The 17977-nt window shown below is 35.5% G+C and overlaps 1 protein-coding gene and 1 long non-coding RNA gene across 5 annotated transcripts in view; one reads left to right on the forward strand and one right to left on the reverse strand.

The window, feature by feature from the left end:
- The window catches only part of PTPRN2 (protein tyrosine phosphatase receptor type N2), a 1447381-nt gene that overhangs the window by 764033 nt on the left and 665371 nt on the right, over nucleotides 1–17977 (reverse strand). The window contains exon 10 of the mRNA XM_031937732.1: nucleotides 17090–17176. Within this exon, the coding sequence (XP_031793592.1) occupies nucleotides 17090–17176 (87 nt within the window). The remainder of the gene's footprint in view (nucleotides 1–17089; nucleotides 17177–17977) is intronic.
- The window catches only part of LOC116419191, a 49551-nt gene that overhangs the window by 19798 nt on the left and 11776 nt on the right, over nucleotides 1–17977 (forward strand). For 3 of the 4 annotated variants that reach the window (XR_004229435.1, XR_004229437.1, XR_004229436.1), the window contains 2 exons: nucleotides 1994–2171; nucleotides 7341–7877. This is a non-coding gene — a long non-coding RNA (uncharacterized LOC116419191). Of the gene's footprint in view, nucleotides 1–1993; nucleotides 2172–7340; nucleotides 7878–17977 lie in introns of those variants that run through there. The other variant, XR_004229438.1, reaches the window with a different exon arrangement.

Here is a 17977-nt window from a genome sequence, read left to right on the forward strand (position 1 = left end):
AATAATGATAATTATATGATATGATATGAAATAATGATAGGGATTTCTTAAGGTAGAACAGGGGTTCTTAGCCTGGCATCCATGAACTTTGTTTTAAATGTTTTAAATATTTTAATAATTGTATTTCAATGTAAATAGATTATAATCATATGTATGGAATTTCTTTAAAACATTGTACTGAGAATGGATCCATGAGCTTAACTGACATACAAATACACACACACACACACACACACACACACACACACACACACAATATGAAGGACCCCTGAAGCAGAGAATTAGAAACTTAGCAAACTCAAAATGTGAGGAGATGACAGTTTCTAAAATGGATCAAGACAATGGTAGATCATGGGGTCATGATCAGCTGTGTAGGCCAGATAGATGGGAAGAGTGATGACTGGAAAAGGAGACAGAAGTCATACAGAGGGCAATGAGAAGGTTTAAAGTGAGAGGGCAAGGGCAGAAAGATAGGATGTGGTGGTCAAAGAGTTGAATTTCATTTTTCAAGGTCTCAGAGATAATGCAATGCCATAGGATGATAAGGTTTAAGGTAAACCCAGTGTATTTCTAAGTTGCAGGGCAGAATCTAGAAAGTAGACAAAGAGATTGCTATCACTGAGGAGGATGAAAAGTTGTGCGATAGGATTTTTAGAGTTTGTCAAAATGAATATATAAGTTCTTAGGATGATAGTAGAGATTATGGTGGACAGGAAAACTAAGCCTTTTTCATAGGTGAAAGACTTGCCACAGAGCTTTGGCAAAATCAGGGAGGAGGGTAAGACCGTCAAGTTCTGCTACCCATATCTCACTTGGCAAAAACGAATACTTTGTGTAGATAAGAATTTACACATTTCTGAGGAATACCTTTCATTATTTTATAATATAGATAACTGAATTCCCCTTTCTCAAACACTGGGCAATAAATATTCTAAAGCAGATCTAATTTGATCCCTTCCAGACTAAGAAAGGCTGAGAAGGAATTCAATTCCTCTTTGAATATGTGAGGAAACAAAGACTTCTAAAGTTATTGTAAGATAATTTAACATAACATAGAACTTAACCAAAACATAATTACTGATTATTCTTTATCTCTTTAAAGAGTTGAGAAATTGCTTTGCCATACAGATTTTATCTTATTTGCAATTACTTGGTGATTATGTGTAATTTGGGAGTACCTCTCTATCATTAGGGAAAGCCTTGCATAGCACACTTTTATTTTCCTGAAGATTTAGGAGAAAGGCAGATTATTTAGTATTTATATTATAGCCTTGTATTTTAAGTGTTTTCTAATCCTCTAAAAAATCTTTACAAAATCATTTCACAATACCATCTTCCCCCAGATTATATAACTAAAACAAAAACAGGCTAATTAATACATTGCTACTAGGAGCTCTTCATATATCACTTTTTATGTATGTGCATATGCATTACACAGAATAATATATTATATATTTTAACATACATACATAATTAAAACAAACATATAAATATGTATATATATATATATATATACATACATATATATGTATATTAACACAATATATGTAAGATAGTATGACATACAGAATAAAGAGCAAAGTCTCTGAGTCAGAAAGGCCTGGATTGAGTTTTGCTTTGATATATATATTGGCTGAAGGATACCGTATAATTCATTAACCTCTCAGTGCCCACAACTTTCTGACTATAAAGTGCAAACATTTGCTGATCAGCACTGATTCAGGGAATGTCTTTATTGGATACCCCATGCCAATGAAATCGCAGGTTCATATCTATGTGTATATATATATATATATACTACAGTGACATGCAAATATCATAAGAAAAGTAAGAAATAATAATAATAATTAATAATAAACTCTGTGCTTGTCATAGTACCTGACACAATGTAGGTGCTTAATAAATACTTGTTTAGTGAAAGTAGGATAAGATTTACATTTCTATTAGAAGATTCAGTCATTTCTTTGAACTAAATATTTTGCTTCTATTACAGACTTTTTGAGCTTGTCAGGAAATGACAATCTCTTCAGACTTCCCTGGGTTTACATGAATTTTCCCCTGTTAGAGGATTGCCTGCAGCAACCTCTTAATGAAAAGAAGTACTGAACTCTGAAAGCTTGCTGAAATGAAGTAAGACCTGGATCATGTCTGACCATAGGAAAAGATTCAAGGTGAGTCAAAATTGTTTTCTGCTAAACACTAACAAGGAAAGTAAGAGTTAAGTGTACCAGTAAGAGACAACAATTAGAATCTGATGGCTAAGTGACTATATTTGTTCCTCAGTTTTCACATTTCTTTAATTCTTACTGTCATTTTTATTTCACTTTGTAGAATTTTTAATAGTAAGTTATTAAATGCTGAGATAATTTTGAAAAAGAGGTGTTTATTCATGCAATCACAGCTAGCCCCATATATAGAAAGTCTAATTATTTGTTCTAGGCAGTTAATTATTAAGAAGAACCATTCACCTAGTGTAATTATCTCAAATCAGGTACAGGACTTATAAAGAAATAATCAGCCCCTATAGGGTTTGTCTTAACAATTCAAACTTATTAAATTATGGCATTTTGCTACAAAAAGAGATTTGCAGTGTAAAGCATTGGTACTTATAACCAATCCAATTAAAATGTGTTTAATAAATATCAACTCTTTTGTGTTTAATAAGCAATTTGTGTAAGCACAATTACACAGGACAAGGCATAGGATTTTACTTAATATAACCAGTGATTTACTTTGATATGTTAATTATAAGTAGACTTGAGCTTGCCAATCTTCAAAGTCCCACAATGTAAAAACTATTGACTTTTGAGTCAGTTTCTTCATGTCTATAATGAAAGAATGGCATGGCCTCCAAGAGTTCTTCCATCTCCTAAAACTATAATCCCAGTGAATAGTTTCATGGATCTCAATATCACCTTGGCAAGAGGTCTCTAATGAAGTGCCTTTGGGACCTACTTTTGATTCAGTAATATTTTGTCCTAATAAAATCGAATATTTATTTAACAAAAGGCCCAAAAAACCTACTTATAAAATTTTCAGATGACATGAAATCAAATTAACGCTGGATTAATTAAAGTACTGAAATGGGAGATGACAGAGTTTGGATCAATGGGTTAAAAAGAATAATTTCAAACTTAAAAGTGATATATGTAAAATTTTATACTTGTGTTAAAGTCAATACAGAGTCAATTCCTGTATTGATTCTGTATTGATTCCTCTGTATTCCTCTGTATATGAGTCAATGTAATAACTTGACAGTCAAAAAAATTAAGTAACTTAATGTCCTCAATGGCATTAAGAAAAGGGAGGTGTCAGAATAGGATTTGATTCCCATGATCAGTGCTAGAACCACTTTTCAGTAAAGATACAAATAAGATGGAATACATCCAAATGAGAGTAAGACACAGATACTGAGAAAGAGAAAATGCCATGTAAAGAACAGCTCAAGGCAATGAGGACATTTATCTTGGAAAAGAGAAGGCTTATGAAATCATGACAGTTCTTGTCAAGTATTTAAAAGCTTCTCAAGTCAAAGGACAGTTACACTTGTGTTGCTTGACTCCAGAGAATAAAACTATAAACAATGAATAAAAGTAATAGAGAGGCATATTTGGGCTCAAAAACCAAAACCTGTTCTAACTGATTTGTTCAACCTTATGCAGTTATCCTTTCTATTACATGGGGGTTAGGGGAATAGTTACCCCTGTGATCTGGAAATTTCATATAAAATTTTCTGACCTTTCCTCCATACCAGAGAAGAAGTCTGAGATTTTCTTTTTTTCTCTTACATGGTATTTATAGTACCTTATTGTATGTAAAACTGGGGTTAAGTATTAGGTCATAGGCTATGTATGGTCTACTGGACTGAGTGTGTCACCTGGGTTTCCTGAAAACTTCCCAAAATTCCATTTAATTTCTTATGCCAATTTATGATATAATGAAAGTACTATGGGAAAAGTTGCAATATGAAAAGGATAACTGTAATAGATAACCTAAGAAGATAACATAGAAACTAATTGTTTTTTTAATTATAGCTTTTTATATACATAACATATGCATGGGTAATTTTTCAACATTGATCCTTGCAAAAACTTTTGTTTCAACTTTTCCCCTCCTTCCCTCCACCCCACTCCATGCAAGTAGTCCCATACATCTTAAATATATTAAGGTATATGTTAAATGCAACATATGTATACATATTTATACAGTTGTCTTGTTGCACAAGAAAGACTGGATTTAGAAAGAAGATAAAAATGACCTGAGAAGAAAAAACAAAAATGCAAGCAAACAGTAACAGAAAGAGTGAAAATGTTATGTTGTGATCCACACTCATTTCCCAATGTTCTTTCTCTGGGTGTAGCTAGTTCTGTTCATCACTGATCAATTGGAACTGATTTGGATTCTCTTGTTGTTGAAGAGGGACACGTCCATCAGAATTTATCATCATATAATATTGTTGTTGAAGTGTATAATGATCTCCTGATTCTGCTCATTTCACTTAGCATCAGTTCATGTGTCTCTCTAAGCCTCTCTGTATTCATCCTGCTGGTCATTTCTTACAGAACAATAATATTCCATAACATTCACATACCATAATTTATTCAGCCATTCTCCAATTTGTGGGCATCCATTCAATTTCCAGTTTCTAACCACTATCAAAAGGACTGCCACAAACATTTCTGCACATGTGGGTCCCTTTCCCTTCTTTAATATCTCTTTGGGATATAAGCCCAGTAGAAACACACATAGCAACTAATTGTTGCAGTAGATGCAGGGCTGGACCTGAAGTTAGAAAGACTCATTCATCTTCCTGAGTTCAAAACAGCAATCAGACATTTATAGCTTTGTGACCTTGGGCAAATAACTCATCCTTCTTTGGCTCAGTTTTCTCATCTGTAAAATGCTAATCAAAAGAAAATGACATGTCCAATATCTTTGACAAGAAAACCCCAAATGGGATCATGAAGAGTTGAATTTAAATACAAAATGACCTAACAAGAAGATAGAAGGTAGCCTCTCACAAGTGATTTTAAACCAGTGATTGAAGATTTTGTTGAGAGGGTTCTTGTATAGGTCTAGATAAAACTAAGTGACTTCTAAGATCCTCCCTGACACTAACACCAGCCGGGCTAACATTAGCATCGATCAGTAGTCAATGAGGCAAAATGGTAGGGTACAAAGAGTAGTGGAATTGGAGTCAGAGTCCCTTGTTTAAAATCCTCACTGTGCTTGCTACTTATATCTAGGTAAACTAGGGTAAACCACTTTATTTTTTATGGGTCTCAGTTTCCTCACTTTTCAAATGAGAGGAGTTGGATTTGTCGATCTTCCGGTATTTTCCTGACCCAAATCCTCCATTCCTGAAAATAAAATACAACTTTACCTGGGATACCAGTCCAAGGCTCTCCTTTTCTATTCTTGCATTTATGGGATCCTAATGAAAAGTGTCAGTGTGGTAAATTCCCATCGCTGCTTTTTAGTAACCATTGTGAGACCAGAGAACACTGTATTCATCAATTCAGTAAATCACATAGATGCGAAGCTAAACCGCTTCTTGCATCATGAAAACACATGAAGATTGATCACAGAATTAGACTGTCCTCCCAATAATGCCCTTAGCTGATCCAATACTTTATGTGGCTGATTTAGAAGCTCAGGCTGAAATATAGATGGGAGCAGTCTAGGCATTGTTGTTCCAAACAGCTCTAGAATCCATGTTGTTCAGGGAGGAGAAAGTAAATTTTAAAAATTGTTCATCCTGGTAGCATGGCTCACCTGAATGAGATATAGCCTACCCCAATTCCACAATCAATCAGCAGTAGCTGTGGACACCTATAATTAGATTATAAAATCATAACTGTAGTCATTTTACGTCTGTTGGCATAATTACATCAGCATGCTAATGTCCTTTTAATGGTATCTAATGATGTAATAAGAAATAATGGAATTTATTTGACAGCTACATAACCATTAACAAAACAGATTAAGCGTAACTAGCACTTCCATAAAAATGTGGGCAGCACCTAAAAGTGGCAGCTACCACGTTGGCTCCCCCCCGACTCAAACGATGATGTAGTTTTACAAGGATCCTGATGTTGCTGATCATTCTCACTCTAGGTTTATTGTTGTTCAGTTGTTTCAGTAAACACTGATTCTTTGGGATCCCATCTTAGATTTTCTTAGCAAAGATAGTGGAGTGGTTTGTGATGTCCTTCTTCGGCTCATTTTTCAGAACTGAAACAGAGTTAAGTGACTTGCCCAGAGTCACACAGCTAGTAAGTATCTGAGACTGGATTTGAATTTAGGAAAATGAGTGTTCTTGATTCTGGGCTTGACTCTCAAACTACTATTTATATTATCTAACATTCCTTGGAACAGGAAGCATGAAATGCTTTCTGTGAATCAGTTGATGAATCAAGTATTTACAGAATTCCTCCTATGTGTTCTGCAGATTAAGAGATGATGTAGATGCACTTGAAAATCTAATCCATTTTCCCTATCCTTCATGGGCTAAAGCAGTGGTTCTCAAACTTTTGTTCTCAGTATCTTCATGTTGTTAAAAAAAAAAACTATCAAGGATCTGTTCAAAGAGTTTTTGTTCACATGGGTTATATTTATAGCTATTTAGTATATTAGAAATAAAAAATAATTTTGAATTTGTAGACCCTCTGAAAGGGTTTCAGAGACCCCAACAATTCTTTGGACTACACTTTGAGGACCACTGGGCTAAAATTTAAACACAACAAACTGAGGGGGAGAAAGCAGCACAGACTAGAATACTAAGTTGATGAAGGTCGTTGAAAATAAGGGATTTAGACAGGAAAAGCCCCACGGAAGCTAGAGCACATGAGACTTCATGGTCTTTTTTTTTTCTTTTTGAGAGTGGCTTTCCATATCTTGCCAAGGCTGGAGGTATAGCAGGTGTTCATGGCCCCCAAATTATGATCTGGACCAGTTTACCATTCTAACAACCTTGGGGCCCCCTTTTCCGAAGAGTTTGTCATATTGGAGCTAGGCTTAGTGCAGTCCCTTGAGTGACAGCTCAGCTCTTCCAAACTAAAGTGATCTTTTAACCTCAGCCTTCCTGGTAGCAGACATTACAAGCATGAGTCATCATTCCCTGCTTAATGTGTATCTTGAAGGCCAGGCTTAATAAGGGAAGGAAAGTAGAGAGGACAAGAAAATCAAAATAAATGAAAGCAGCAAGGCACAGGGATCTAAATACATGGCATATGCAGTGAGCTAATGAGGTCAGCTTGGTTAATGTAAAAGGGATGAGTTAGGTTATTATCAAAGGCCTTGAAAGGCTGATTGTGGACTTTATTTTTCTTACTTTACAGGAAAGAGGGAGCTACTGAAGGTTAATAATCATGGGTAAAATATGATCAAAGTGTTTAAGACTCGAAGATCAGGCTCACGGCTGTTTCATTTGGAAAGTTCAGGGTTTAACTCTTATGAAGGATTATCAGGAATCACCACTGTAAACAGCAGTAAAATCTGCTCAACAACTTGAGAAACACCGGTCAAGTCTGTATTCCAAATTAATCTTTAGGAAATGGAAAAAGGACTAAAATAGAGAAATGAGTGGTTGGGATGAAAGATAGGAGGAGGAAAAGAAAATGAGGATGTGTGATTAATGGCCCCGACTTCCTCCAAAGTAGCTCCCCTACTTTTTTGCCATGGTATCCAGAATAGTCACTATTCCTTAAAAGTGAGAAGAGGGGATGGACTGAACAGAGTTAAAGGAGGCCCTGAACAGGCAATGGTGCATGGGTGAGGATTCTGGAAGTGGAGGACATCGGAAGAAAATAAAACAAGAAAGGAAGTTTCTGAAAGGAGACATGGGACAATCATAAAGACCGATTTTGCTCACTTTCTAATTTCCTGCCCTGGGTCTAGCTCTGTAAAAACCTCATAACATTGCTATCTTTTACTGCTAAGCCCACTTCCTAAGACCATCTTAGAGCCTAATGTGAATATTCATTCTATATCCTGGCCTTCTACCTGAAAATTTTTCCAGCCTCTAAAGAGTTAAAACTGTCCCTAAATGGGTCTCCTTTGCACACGACTGTGCTGTGACCTGCATGTAGGAGTATATAATGTTATTCAGCTCCAGTTCTCACAACTGAAAAACAACTGAATCATTATGAGGGAAACCAAGGCATATAGAAGGGCAGTGGGGAGGGCTAAGGCCATCCCAAGATGAACAGCAAACAGCATAAAGGTCACCCACATACTTAAATCACTGAATTCTGTCTACTGTAAAATCACCACAGTGGGGTTTGTTCCACAGCAATGAAATGAAAATTAGGTATTACTGCTCCTGAAGAGCTGAGGAGGTTTTATTCAAAACCAATTCTGTTTATTTTTTCCTTTACTGTCTAGTGTTTTTAGGCAGTAATATCATCTGAATATGTTTAGTCATCCCCAAAGTGGTTCTGGGCTGTTCCTTGATGGATAACTTAGGTTTTTGTTCAATTCAATTGATACTCACAAAGTCCTTATTTTTAATTAAGGCCTCTTTTATAGGAAACGTGATGTTTGGAGGTAAAGGGTGGGGCTGTGAGGTGGCCAGGTATTGATTTTCTCTTGACTTTGATGAGACATCTGGAGTGAGTGATTGACTTTTTTCCTCCATAGTAACCGCTAGCCAGATTAAGAGGGTGAGATGGAGCTGTGAACAGAGTTTCCAGAGCAAGGACAAGGATGAGGCTTAATTAACCTTACTCATGTACAGTGTGTTATTCCATTCTGGGCCCAAAGTTGATCCATAATCGCTTACCCCGGAATACAATCCTCTCATTGATGGTTACCTTGAAGACTGGATCAGAGGGGATACTGCTCTTCTCTCTTCATTCATTAAGTATTTAGTTAGCAATTGCTATGTTCTAAATTCTCAGAAGGATGCGAAAGAAATATTTGGCCTGATCCTTGGTTTCCAGGAAGGGATTATATAGTTAGAAATAAATTATATACAAATGTAAAGACAGATGGTAAGCAGCGGGTGGTCAGGGGTGATATCCTATCCATTGCTGATTGACAAACTGTACTTGCCACGGTACTGTGCACATGGCAGGGGCTCAATACACAAGGACTAATGTTATGATAACAATAATAATAATTGATATTTATGTAATACTTTAAAGTTTATAAATACTATACATAATCTTTTCAATATGCAATCATATTTAGAATACATTCATGTAGATAAAAGCACACATATCTATATATACATGCACATATATGTGTATATATGTTTTGTATTACATACATACATGCAGATAAGTAATACATTTAGAGACTGTGTATACATATATATATATATATATGTGTGTGTGTATACATATTTGCATATGCAGATATTTATTTACATGTTACTAGAACCTCACACCAATTCTTCAGGTAGGTTCCACTAGTGAGTCAGAGCAACCCAAAGTCACATTTGTCTAGGGTGACATTCTTAACCTGGGGTCCATCAATTTGCTTTTTAATATTTTTGAATAACTATATATAATATAATAGATTGCCTTTGTAATCTTATGTATTTTATTTTAGTCATTTAAAAACATTATTCTGAAAAAAGGGGCCATAGGTTCCAAAAAGATTGATGATAAAATGTAAAGTTATCAATTGTTAGTATAGGGTCAAAGCATTGGTAAGTAATAGAGATTAGTCGTCAGTCAGCGAGCCAACAAACATTTATTAAGTGGCAGATATAAACAAGATCCTGGATCAAGTGCCCCCCATCTACATAAACATCTTTGTACAAGTATACTATATAAATGCTAAAATGAAAATAATCAATAGCCTCTGATCTACTGTGCCACACAAAATGCTTAAATATAGGGTAGTGCCACTAAACTATTAAATATGGTATTCTGAATTCCAGTTCAAGCCAATTATGGCCCTATTATGTAGAAGCCACTGGGATGTAAAGACAAAAAAAAAAACAAAACAAAAAACAAAAAAACCCTCTACCCCTGAGCTTATGTTCTGCCTGGGAAGTTGTGGGAGGAAAATAAAACATATAAAAGATAAATAAGCACATGTCTATATAAGGAGGGAAAGAACATTTTTAACTGGAAGGATCAGGAAAGGCTTTCTACGAATCCAACCATTTTGGAGAGTAGTTTGGAACTATGCTCAAAAAGTTATCAAACTGTGCATACCCTTTGATTGAGCAGTGTTACTACTGGGATTATATCCCAAAGAGATTATAAAGAAGGGAAAGGGACCTGTATGTGCACGAATGTTTGTGGCAGCCCTTTTTGTAGTGGCTAGAATGAACTGAATCCATTCAGGAAACTGAATGGATGTCCATCAGTTGGAGAATGGCTGAATAAATTGTGGTATATGAATATTATGGAATATTACTGTTCTGTAAGAAATGACCAACAGGATGATTTCAGAAAGGCCTGGAGAGACTTACACGAACTGATGCTGAGTGAAATGAGCAGGACCAGGAGATCATTATATACTTCAACAACAATACTAGATGATGACCAGTTCTGATGGATCAGGCCATCCTCAGCAACGAGATCAACCAAATCATTTCTAATGGAGCAGTAATGAACTGAACCAGCTATGCCCAGAAAAAGAACTCTGGGAGATGACTAAAAACCATTACATTGAATTCCCAATCCCTATATTTATGCACACCTGCATTTTTTATTTCCTTCACAAGCTAATTGTACAATATTTCAGATTCTGATTCTTTTTGTACAGCAAAATAACGTTTTGGTCATGTATACTTATTGTGTATCTAATTTATATTTTAATATATTTAACATCTACTGGTCATCCTGCCATCTAGGGGAGGGGGTGGGGGGGGTAAGAGGTGAAAAATTGGAACAAGAGGTTTGGCAATTGTTAATGCTGTAAAGTTACCCATGTATATATCCTGTAAATAAAAGGCTATTAAATAAAAAATAAAATAAAATAAAAAAAAGGAAAGGCTTTCTATGGTAAATGAGAAATGAGCCAGGACAAAAGTTAGGGATCTGGGAAGCAGAGGTAAGAAGGGTATGCATTGTTGGCTTGGGTGACAGTTTTACAAAAGTTCAGAGGAAGGAGACAGAATGATGAGTGAATGAATATATTATTAAATCAGTCAGTTTAGCTAGAACATGGATTATATTGTCCAAACTTTCCTATTTCTATGGATGTATTACTTTCCTATCTTCCTCTAAGCCCTCTGAAAAGACTTCTTAATCCCCGCCTCCCTCCCTCAATGCATCCCACCTCCAACCACCACACAATCTGTTGCCACATTCTCTTGATTCCACTTTTGCAATATTTCTTTTTCTCTGGTCATTAACTAGTTTGGACTCTTTTTACCATTTACCTGGTCCAGTATATCCTACTTTGTCTCTCTGTCTCAAGGCTCTCTACAATCTGGTAAAGGATGACCTTAACCAGATTAATCTTTCTTTTGTTGACTGTCCTTCACCCTTCTGCTCAAAAAACATTTACAACTCCCTGCTGTCCCTTGAATGAAATCCAAACCTCATATACTTGCATCCAAATCTCCTACAATCTGGTTGGTCCCAACATGCTTTTTCATATTTATGTCACATTTTTGTAAACTTGTCAATTATATTAGCTTTATTTGTGTTCATATTATACCAATAAGGTTGTAGATTACTTGAGAGTTAGGATATCCTTGTCCTTTTTTTGTATACCCCATAACATTTAAAGCAGTGCCTTGTACAAACTAGGCACTGGAACCATAACAGAATAGATATGAACATTGGTTTATGTCAATCTGACAAAGTTATAAACATATACAGTGTATATATATGCTCACTATCAGTTTAATTTTTGGAGATAAAATATTTTCATCTGGTATGTATGTACATATATACATGCATGCATACATAATATGTGCATTATGTATTTATATGTATATACAGGTGTTCATGTATGTATGTGTACAGATTTATGTGTATATATGTAATGTATGTTGTCTCCTTGTATTGGAATGCAAGATCCATGAAGGCAGGGACTGTCTTTGATGATTTTGTAATTGTATCTATGGTGATTAGCACAATGTTTGACATCTCATAAGCATTTAATAAATGATTTTAAATTCATGAACAAATGTGTATTGATATTGAAGTAATAATTATTAAATACAAAATACAATATATACTATAAGAATTCAAGAAAGAAGATAAATATAAATCCCTCCAGTAGAATGTAAATTTTCCTAAAGATGGGGACTACAATTTGATAAATGTTTGTCAGTTTAGATTGATCATTTGGGTTAATCCAAGGGTTGAATAAGATTGATTTGCAAGGAAAAGGACCCTGAGGATGAATAATTCGTATTAAAAATAAAGAGGTAAATGGGTATTCTAAGGAAGAGAAGAGAAATGAGTTCAGAAAAAGAACAAACCTAATATCAGAGACAGAGATGCATATTGTGTTCATCTCAAAGCAAGGAGAATGGCTGATCTGGCATTAGCATGCCCCCAAATACTCTCCAAATCTGTTGTCATCAAGAATATCTAAAAACTATTATGTCACACTGATTGTGAGTAAACCTACCTAGTACTATCCACACTAGACAAAAAAAAAAATTAAATCAGTGCACAAAACAAGATAATTGGTAATTCTTTGGCTATTGCACTTCATCTTGACCTGCTTATCCCTATCTCTGATAAACATTTCAACCATTATTATAGAGTTTCTTCATACCTGGTTTCTTGAGTCCTATTGCTATGGAACTGTACTGTCTAATTTCCTGAGACTAATTCCATATAGTTATTTAGCCTCTTATCTTTCTCTTGTTCTTACAGTTTATTCCACTTCACACTTTATGATTTAGCTACATTCTTCTACAAGATGTTGCTCTCCTAGAACACTCCATTTCTTGACTCCATACATTTACTTGGCTATTCTGTTCCCTTGCTCTTCTTCCTCTCCTCTGACTCCTAGCCTTCCTGTTTTTCTTTAAGATTCAATACAAATTTTTCTGAAGAGATTTTGCCATCACCATTCCCAGCTTCCCTTCTCTGGCTCTTGGTGCCTTTCCTATAAAATTACCTTCCATTTGTACAATTTTCTACATGCTTCTTTGTATGTTCATTTCCTCATTAGAATTTGAAATCCTTGGGATCAAGGACTAATTTTTTTGTTCTTGTTTTATTTTAATATTTTTTTTATCATTTTTCCAAATACATAGAAAGATAGTTTGTAAAATCTTATGTTCCAAATTTTTCTCCTTCCTTCTCTCCTCCCTTCTTCCCTAGACAGCAAGCAATCCAATATAGGTTGAACATGTGCAATTCATCTAAACATATTTCCATATTCATCATGGTGCACCAGAAAAAACAGATCAAAAGGGAAAAAACAAGAAAGAAAAAAAAAGAAGCAAGCAAACAACAACAACAACAACAACAAAAGATGAAAATCCTATGCTTTGATCTACATTAGTCTCTATAGTTCTCATTCTATATGTGGATGGCTCTTTCCATCATAAGTCTATTGGAAGTGCCTTGAATCATCTCATTGTGGGAAAAATCCAAGGACTATTTTTGAATCCTTTCCTTGTATTCCAATACTTAGCATGGTATAAGCTGCCATATAGTGAATAAGTACTAGCTGACTGACTTTTAACTATTTCTTCATGCTATGTTAATCTTCATTAACCTTAGACTTGGGCTAACTACTTAGAAATCTGGGGCCTGCCTGGCTCACAAAGTTATAGTAAAGAAAATTTTCTGAAAACCTCAAAACACAGTGTGAATGATTATTACTTCTCCCTGCTTGTGCATGTTTCCCATATTGTTGATCTTAATCCCTTCCATGGGATCATGGTATTTATGCACCCTCCTCTAATATCTGTGCTTTTGTCCAATACCTCTTGTTATTCTTCAATCCTTCATTGTTCATTAGACTTTCTTGGTCCAACTAGACTCACAGTGATGACTTCTTCAGGCGTGAGGCTGCCAAGACCCGGCATAGTTAAAGGGGTCCAACTGGGAAGTAAATGAGAAGACACTTCACACTTCACAGGATTCCTGGGAGGAGTAGGAGTCATCACCCTGAATACCAATTATCATGATACAATCTGTAGATGTAAAAGGTGTCAGTAATTGGATCTTTACTGACCTCATGATGTAATCGGAGAGTTGCTTCTTAAAAAAAAAAAAAAAAAAAGGTTCCCAATACCAGCATTTTGAAATTTTTCTGGATTTTTGTTTGTTCTGTTTTGTTTTGATAAAAGCATAAGACATGGGATAACTTCAACTTCCTATTCTTTGCATTGTGGATAAATAGAATTTTACTGGAGCTAGTAAATTAAGTGGAAATTCAGTAGAATGAGGAAGAGAGTAAATACTTTTGTTGAGAAAGAAAAAAATGCCAGTGAAGAATTAGAGACTTGTCATGTTTCAAACATGACAATTCCATGTAAAAGCAAAAAAGGACATGAATACAGGACTACTCATAAAGGATTAATATGATAAGTTTAACTAAATCATAAAATCTATCAACAATATCACTAATGTTGGGTTGCTTTCAGTTTTCTAATGAGAAAAGCATATTCATTTTTTGTTACATATTTCAATTCGAAGGAGAATTCATTTACAAAAAGGAACATCTCTTATAATTGTGTCTAAAGGGATGGTAATAGATAAAATCCTTCAGTAAATATACAGCAATCTGGATACTTAAGTGGACTTTTTTCATGACACACCCCCTTTTTCCAAAACAAAGTCAAATTAAAACATCATCTGAAGATCAAAAGATGCAATAATAACAATTTTCAGAATATATTTAGATCTGCCATGCCTAAAAATTATATTGATGACATTATCAATATCCAGTAAGTCATCAGGGAATCATTACAACAGCTATAGTCATTACTATTGCATAAAAAATCAGTGTAACACTATGATCCATTTTGGCACAAGGTTAGCTGTTCAAGAACTCCCTCTTGCCTCTCAGAAAATTCCCATATGCACAAACCCACAAAATCTCATTATGAGGAATACTCATTCATAAAAGGTCCATTAAAAAAAGCCAGATGGTAAGAGAGCAAGACTCAGGACGATTTTTTTTTCACTAGGCATTTGCTGTTTTCTAAAGTCCTTTATGAGGACCACCTATGGGAGGAAATAATTACAAAATTGGAAAATTACCATTAAAAGGTCAAGTGGCTTGTCTTTTGTTGAGCAGTTACAAAGTATGAGTACAGAACTTGAATCCAGGCCTTCTGACTTCAAGGCCAGCTTGAGAAGAACTGTGATATACTGACTCTCAGTACACATAGAAAGTGGTCAATAAAAGCTTAATGAGTTATAACTGGCATGTAGAAATATATACTTAGAGATTTAAGTGGCCACAGAACTAATCCTTCCATAATTCTGGGAAAGAGAAGTCACATTCTTAGACCCATTTTTGGCAAGATAATCTCTTCTTTATTCCAGTTTTTGAGAGAAAATATGTCTTACTTTAACCCCTACTAAACAAGATTACTGAAGTAGTCTTCTGCCTCAAATTTAGATTCAGGAGCCTTAAAGAACTGTATTAGTTCAGTTATTCAGGAATTCAGTTCCTGTTCTTAGGAAAGAATTTGTTTTTATAGTAGTTAAATACATGGTCTGAAAAAGTGAAATATTTCCAAAGGAGTCCAGCTTAGAGAGAATGAATGACCAAGTACAAGAGGAGAATGTGATTCTCTGACCACTTATATAGCCATGATAATAGCCATAATAAACCCAGAAAGTAGGCAAGTCTCATTTCTCTGCCATGATGTCACTTGGGCTAATAATCTGGAAGCATCATTCTTTGATTGTGTCCTTTAAAAAAAAAAGGAAGCATACAAGAGTATGACAAAGCCACATCTAGGAGCATTAAAAGCATGAAATCATAGAAAGAACATATTGATGAAGATCTTAGAGATACTAGCTCTAAAGCTGGAAAGCACCTTAGGGACTATTTAGCCCATTCTCTTTCTTGGGGCTAATGATGAAGATAAAATCTAGATGTAAGTCATAGAGGGTAGTTTCATATGCTCTATTCCTTCATAGTCATCCATTTTCTAAGATCTGACCTTCTATAAGCTGAAGTACAAAAGGGAGAGAGATAGAGTCAGAGAGATATGGAGGAAGAAAACAAGGAAAGGAGAAAGGAAGGAGAAGAAAGCAGAGCAGAGAAAAGAGGAGCAACAAAGACATAGAGAGAAATAGAAGAAGAAGAGAAATAGGAGAGAAGAAGGGAAGAGAGAAGAGAAGAGCAGAGAGTTAAAGAGGAGGGGAGAGACTGGAAAAATGGAAGAGAGGGAGAAAAAGAACTGCATTCAAAAATAGAAGATTTATATTCAAGTCATATTTCTGTCAGTTAGATAAATTGAATTTGAATTCCAGTTTTGCCCTTTATTGCCGTTGTGAATTTGACTATGGCATTAAGCCACTGGGATTCTCAGGTTTCTTCATCAGTAAGATATGCATGAGACTAATTCATCTTTGATATGCTTCTATGTGTTCATATGACTCTTTGAGTCCATCCTTTTAGAACTTCTTTCAAACTTCAGATTCTCTAAGAAGCCTCCCACAATTGATTTCTCATGATTCTTCTTTCTCCCTTTCCTATTCACAATCCCCTCAGCACTTATATGCTTGGGTAATTTTACATTACACATGTTTCCCTCTTCATTTCCTGGGTAAACACCCTGTTTTCTAGATAGTTTGTAAGTTCTTAAAGAAAAAGAATGAGCTCAAATCTTTTATATGTTCACTAGTGACAAGTCAAGGGCTGAGTAGCCCCAAAGGCTTTAATAAATGGTGACTGGCTGCCGTCTTTTCATCCATCTCATTTCATACCTTTTAGCTGAGTTATCTTTCCTTTTGGAGATTATTCCAGATGTTTCATAATTAAACTCAGGTTTCACTTATTATTTAAATAACTTACCCTGAACCACTGGGATTTTCCTCTTTACTCTTTACCAAACAGATTCTCTTTAATATAATTAACAAAAAAAACTAAAGCACCGGGCTTTTCTCTCATGCTTTGATTTGTGAAACTGACTGCAGTGTGATGCAAGGATGCAATCAAACAATGTCCCCCTCCTTCAGGTACCTACCTGACATCCACAATGGTGGCAGGGGGCAACTTCAATAGATATTCCAGAGCCTTGATCAACTTCTTCCCCTTCTCCACACTCAGAGGGCTGTTGAAGGGAAGCAAGAAGGGAAGGGGTTGGGGGGAGGGAGAAAAAAAATCACATTGTTACAAAAATGGAACTCATCAATACTTGAGAGGCTAAGAGTCCCCAAAGAGTTATCACCTTGGCCTCTTAGACTCTGAAAGCCACCACTGCTACTGTATTCCTGTCACATAGTGATCATGATATCAGGGGAATTGGGATCAGGTGCTTCTTCAGGCATGATGAATCACCTGAATTTTCCAGCAATAAGACAAACAATAAGGTGCAAATGGAATTGTTAGGAAGTGTAATGGGCCTATGATGCAGCAACTGGCTCATCTCAGCCTTCAATAAAAAATATAATAAAGGGGGTGGGGAGGGGAGGGAAGAAAGGGAAAGGAAGGAGAAGGCTGGGAGCCCAAGATAGAAACAAATGTTGAAAGTCAAATTGCAGGGCTGGATATCAAATGGACAAGGCAAAAGCATATTTTTAAATTCATTAGTGTCTGAAATGAATCCTCGCTTGCTGAAAGGACACCCAAATATTACGTATTTAAGAGTAAACAATAGAAATAGACAGATGAGCCCAGGAAGGGAGATTCAAAAGGATCAGAGGTGTATATGTCTGTGTATTGTGATGACACAATGGCCTTATATTCTGTAACTCACATAAAGACCATATTTACATAAATAGAACAGCTTTATTGTGCTGAAGCTGGGGTGCAATCAAGTCTCTAATATAAATGTATCATTCCCATTAATAAGCACTGGGTGTCACAAGCAATCTTACAAATCAAAAAAAAAAAAACTTTAAGGGTTCAGGTG

The sequence above is a fragment of the Sarcophilus harrisii genome, chromosome 5 (assembly GCF_902635505.1).
Source record: "Sarcophilus harrisii chromosome 5, mSarHar1.11, whole genome shotgun sequence".
Lineage (NCBI taxonomy): Eukaryota > Metazoa > Chordata > Mammalia > Dasyuromorphia > Dasyuridae > Sarcophilus > Sarcophilus harrisii.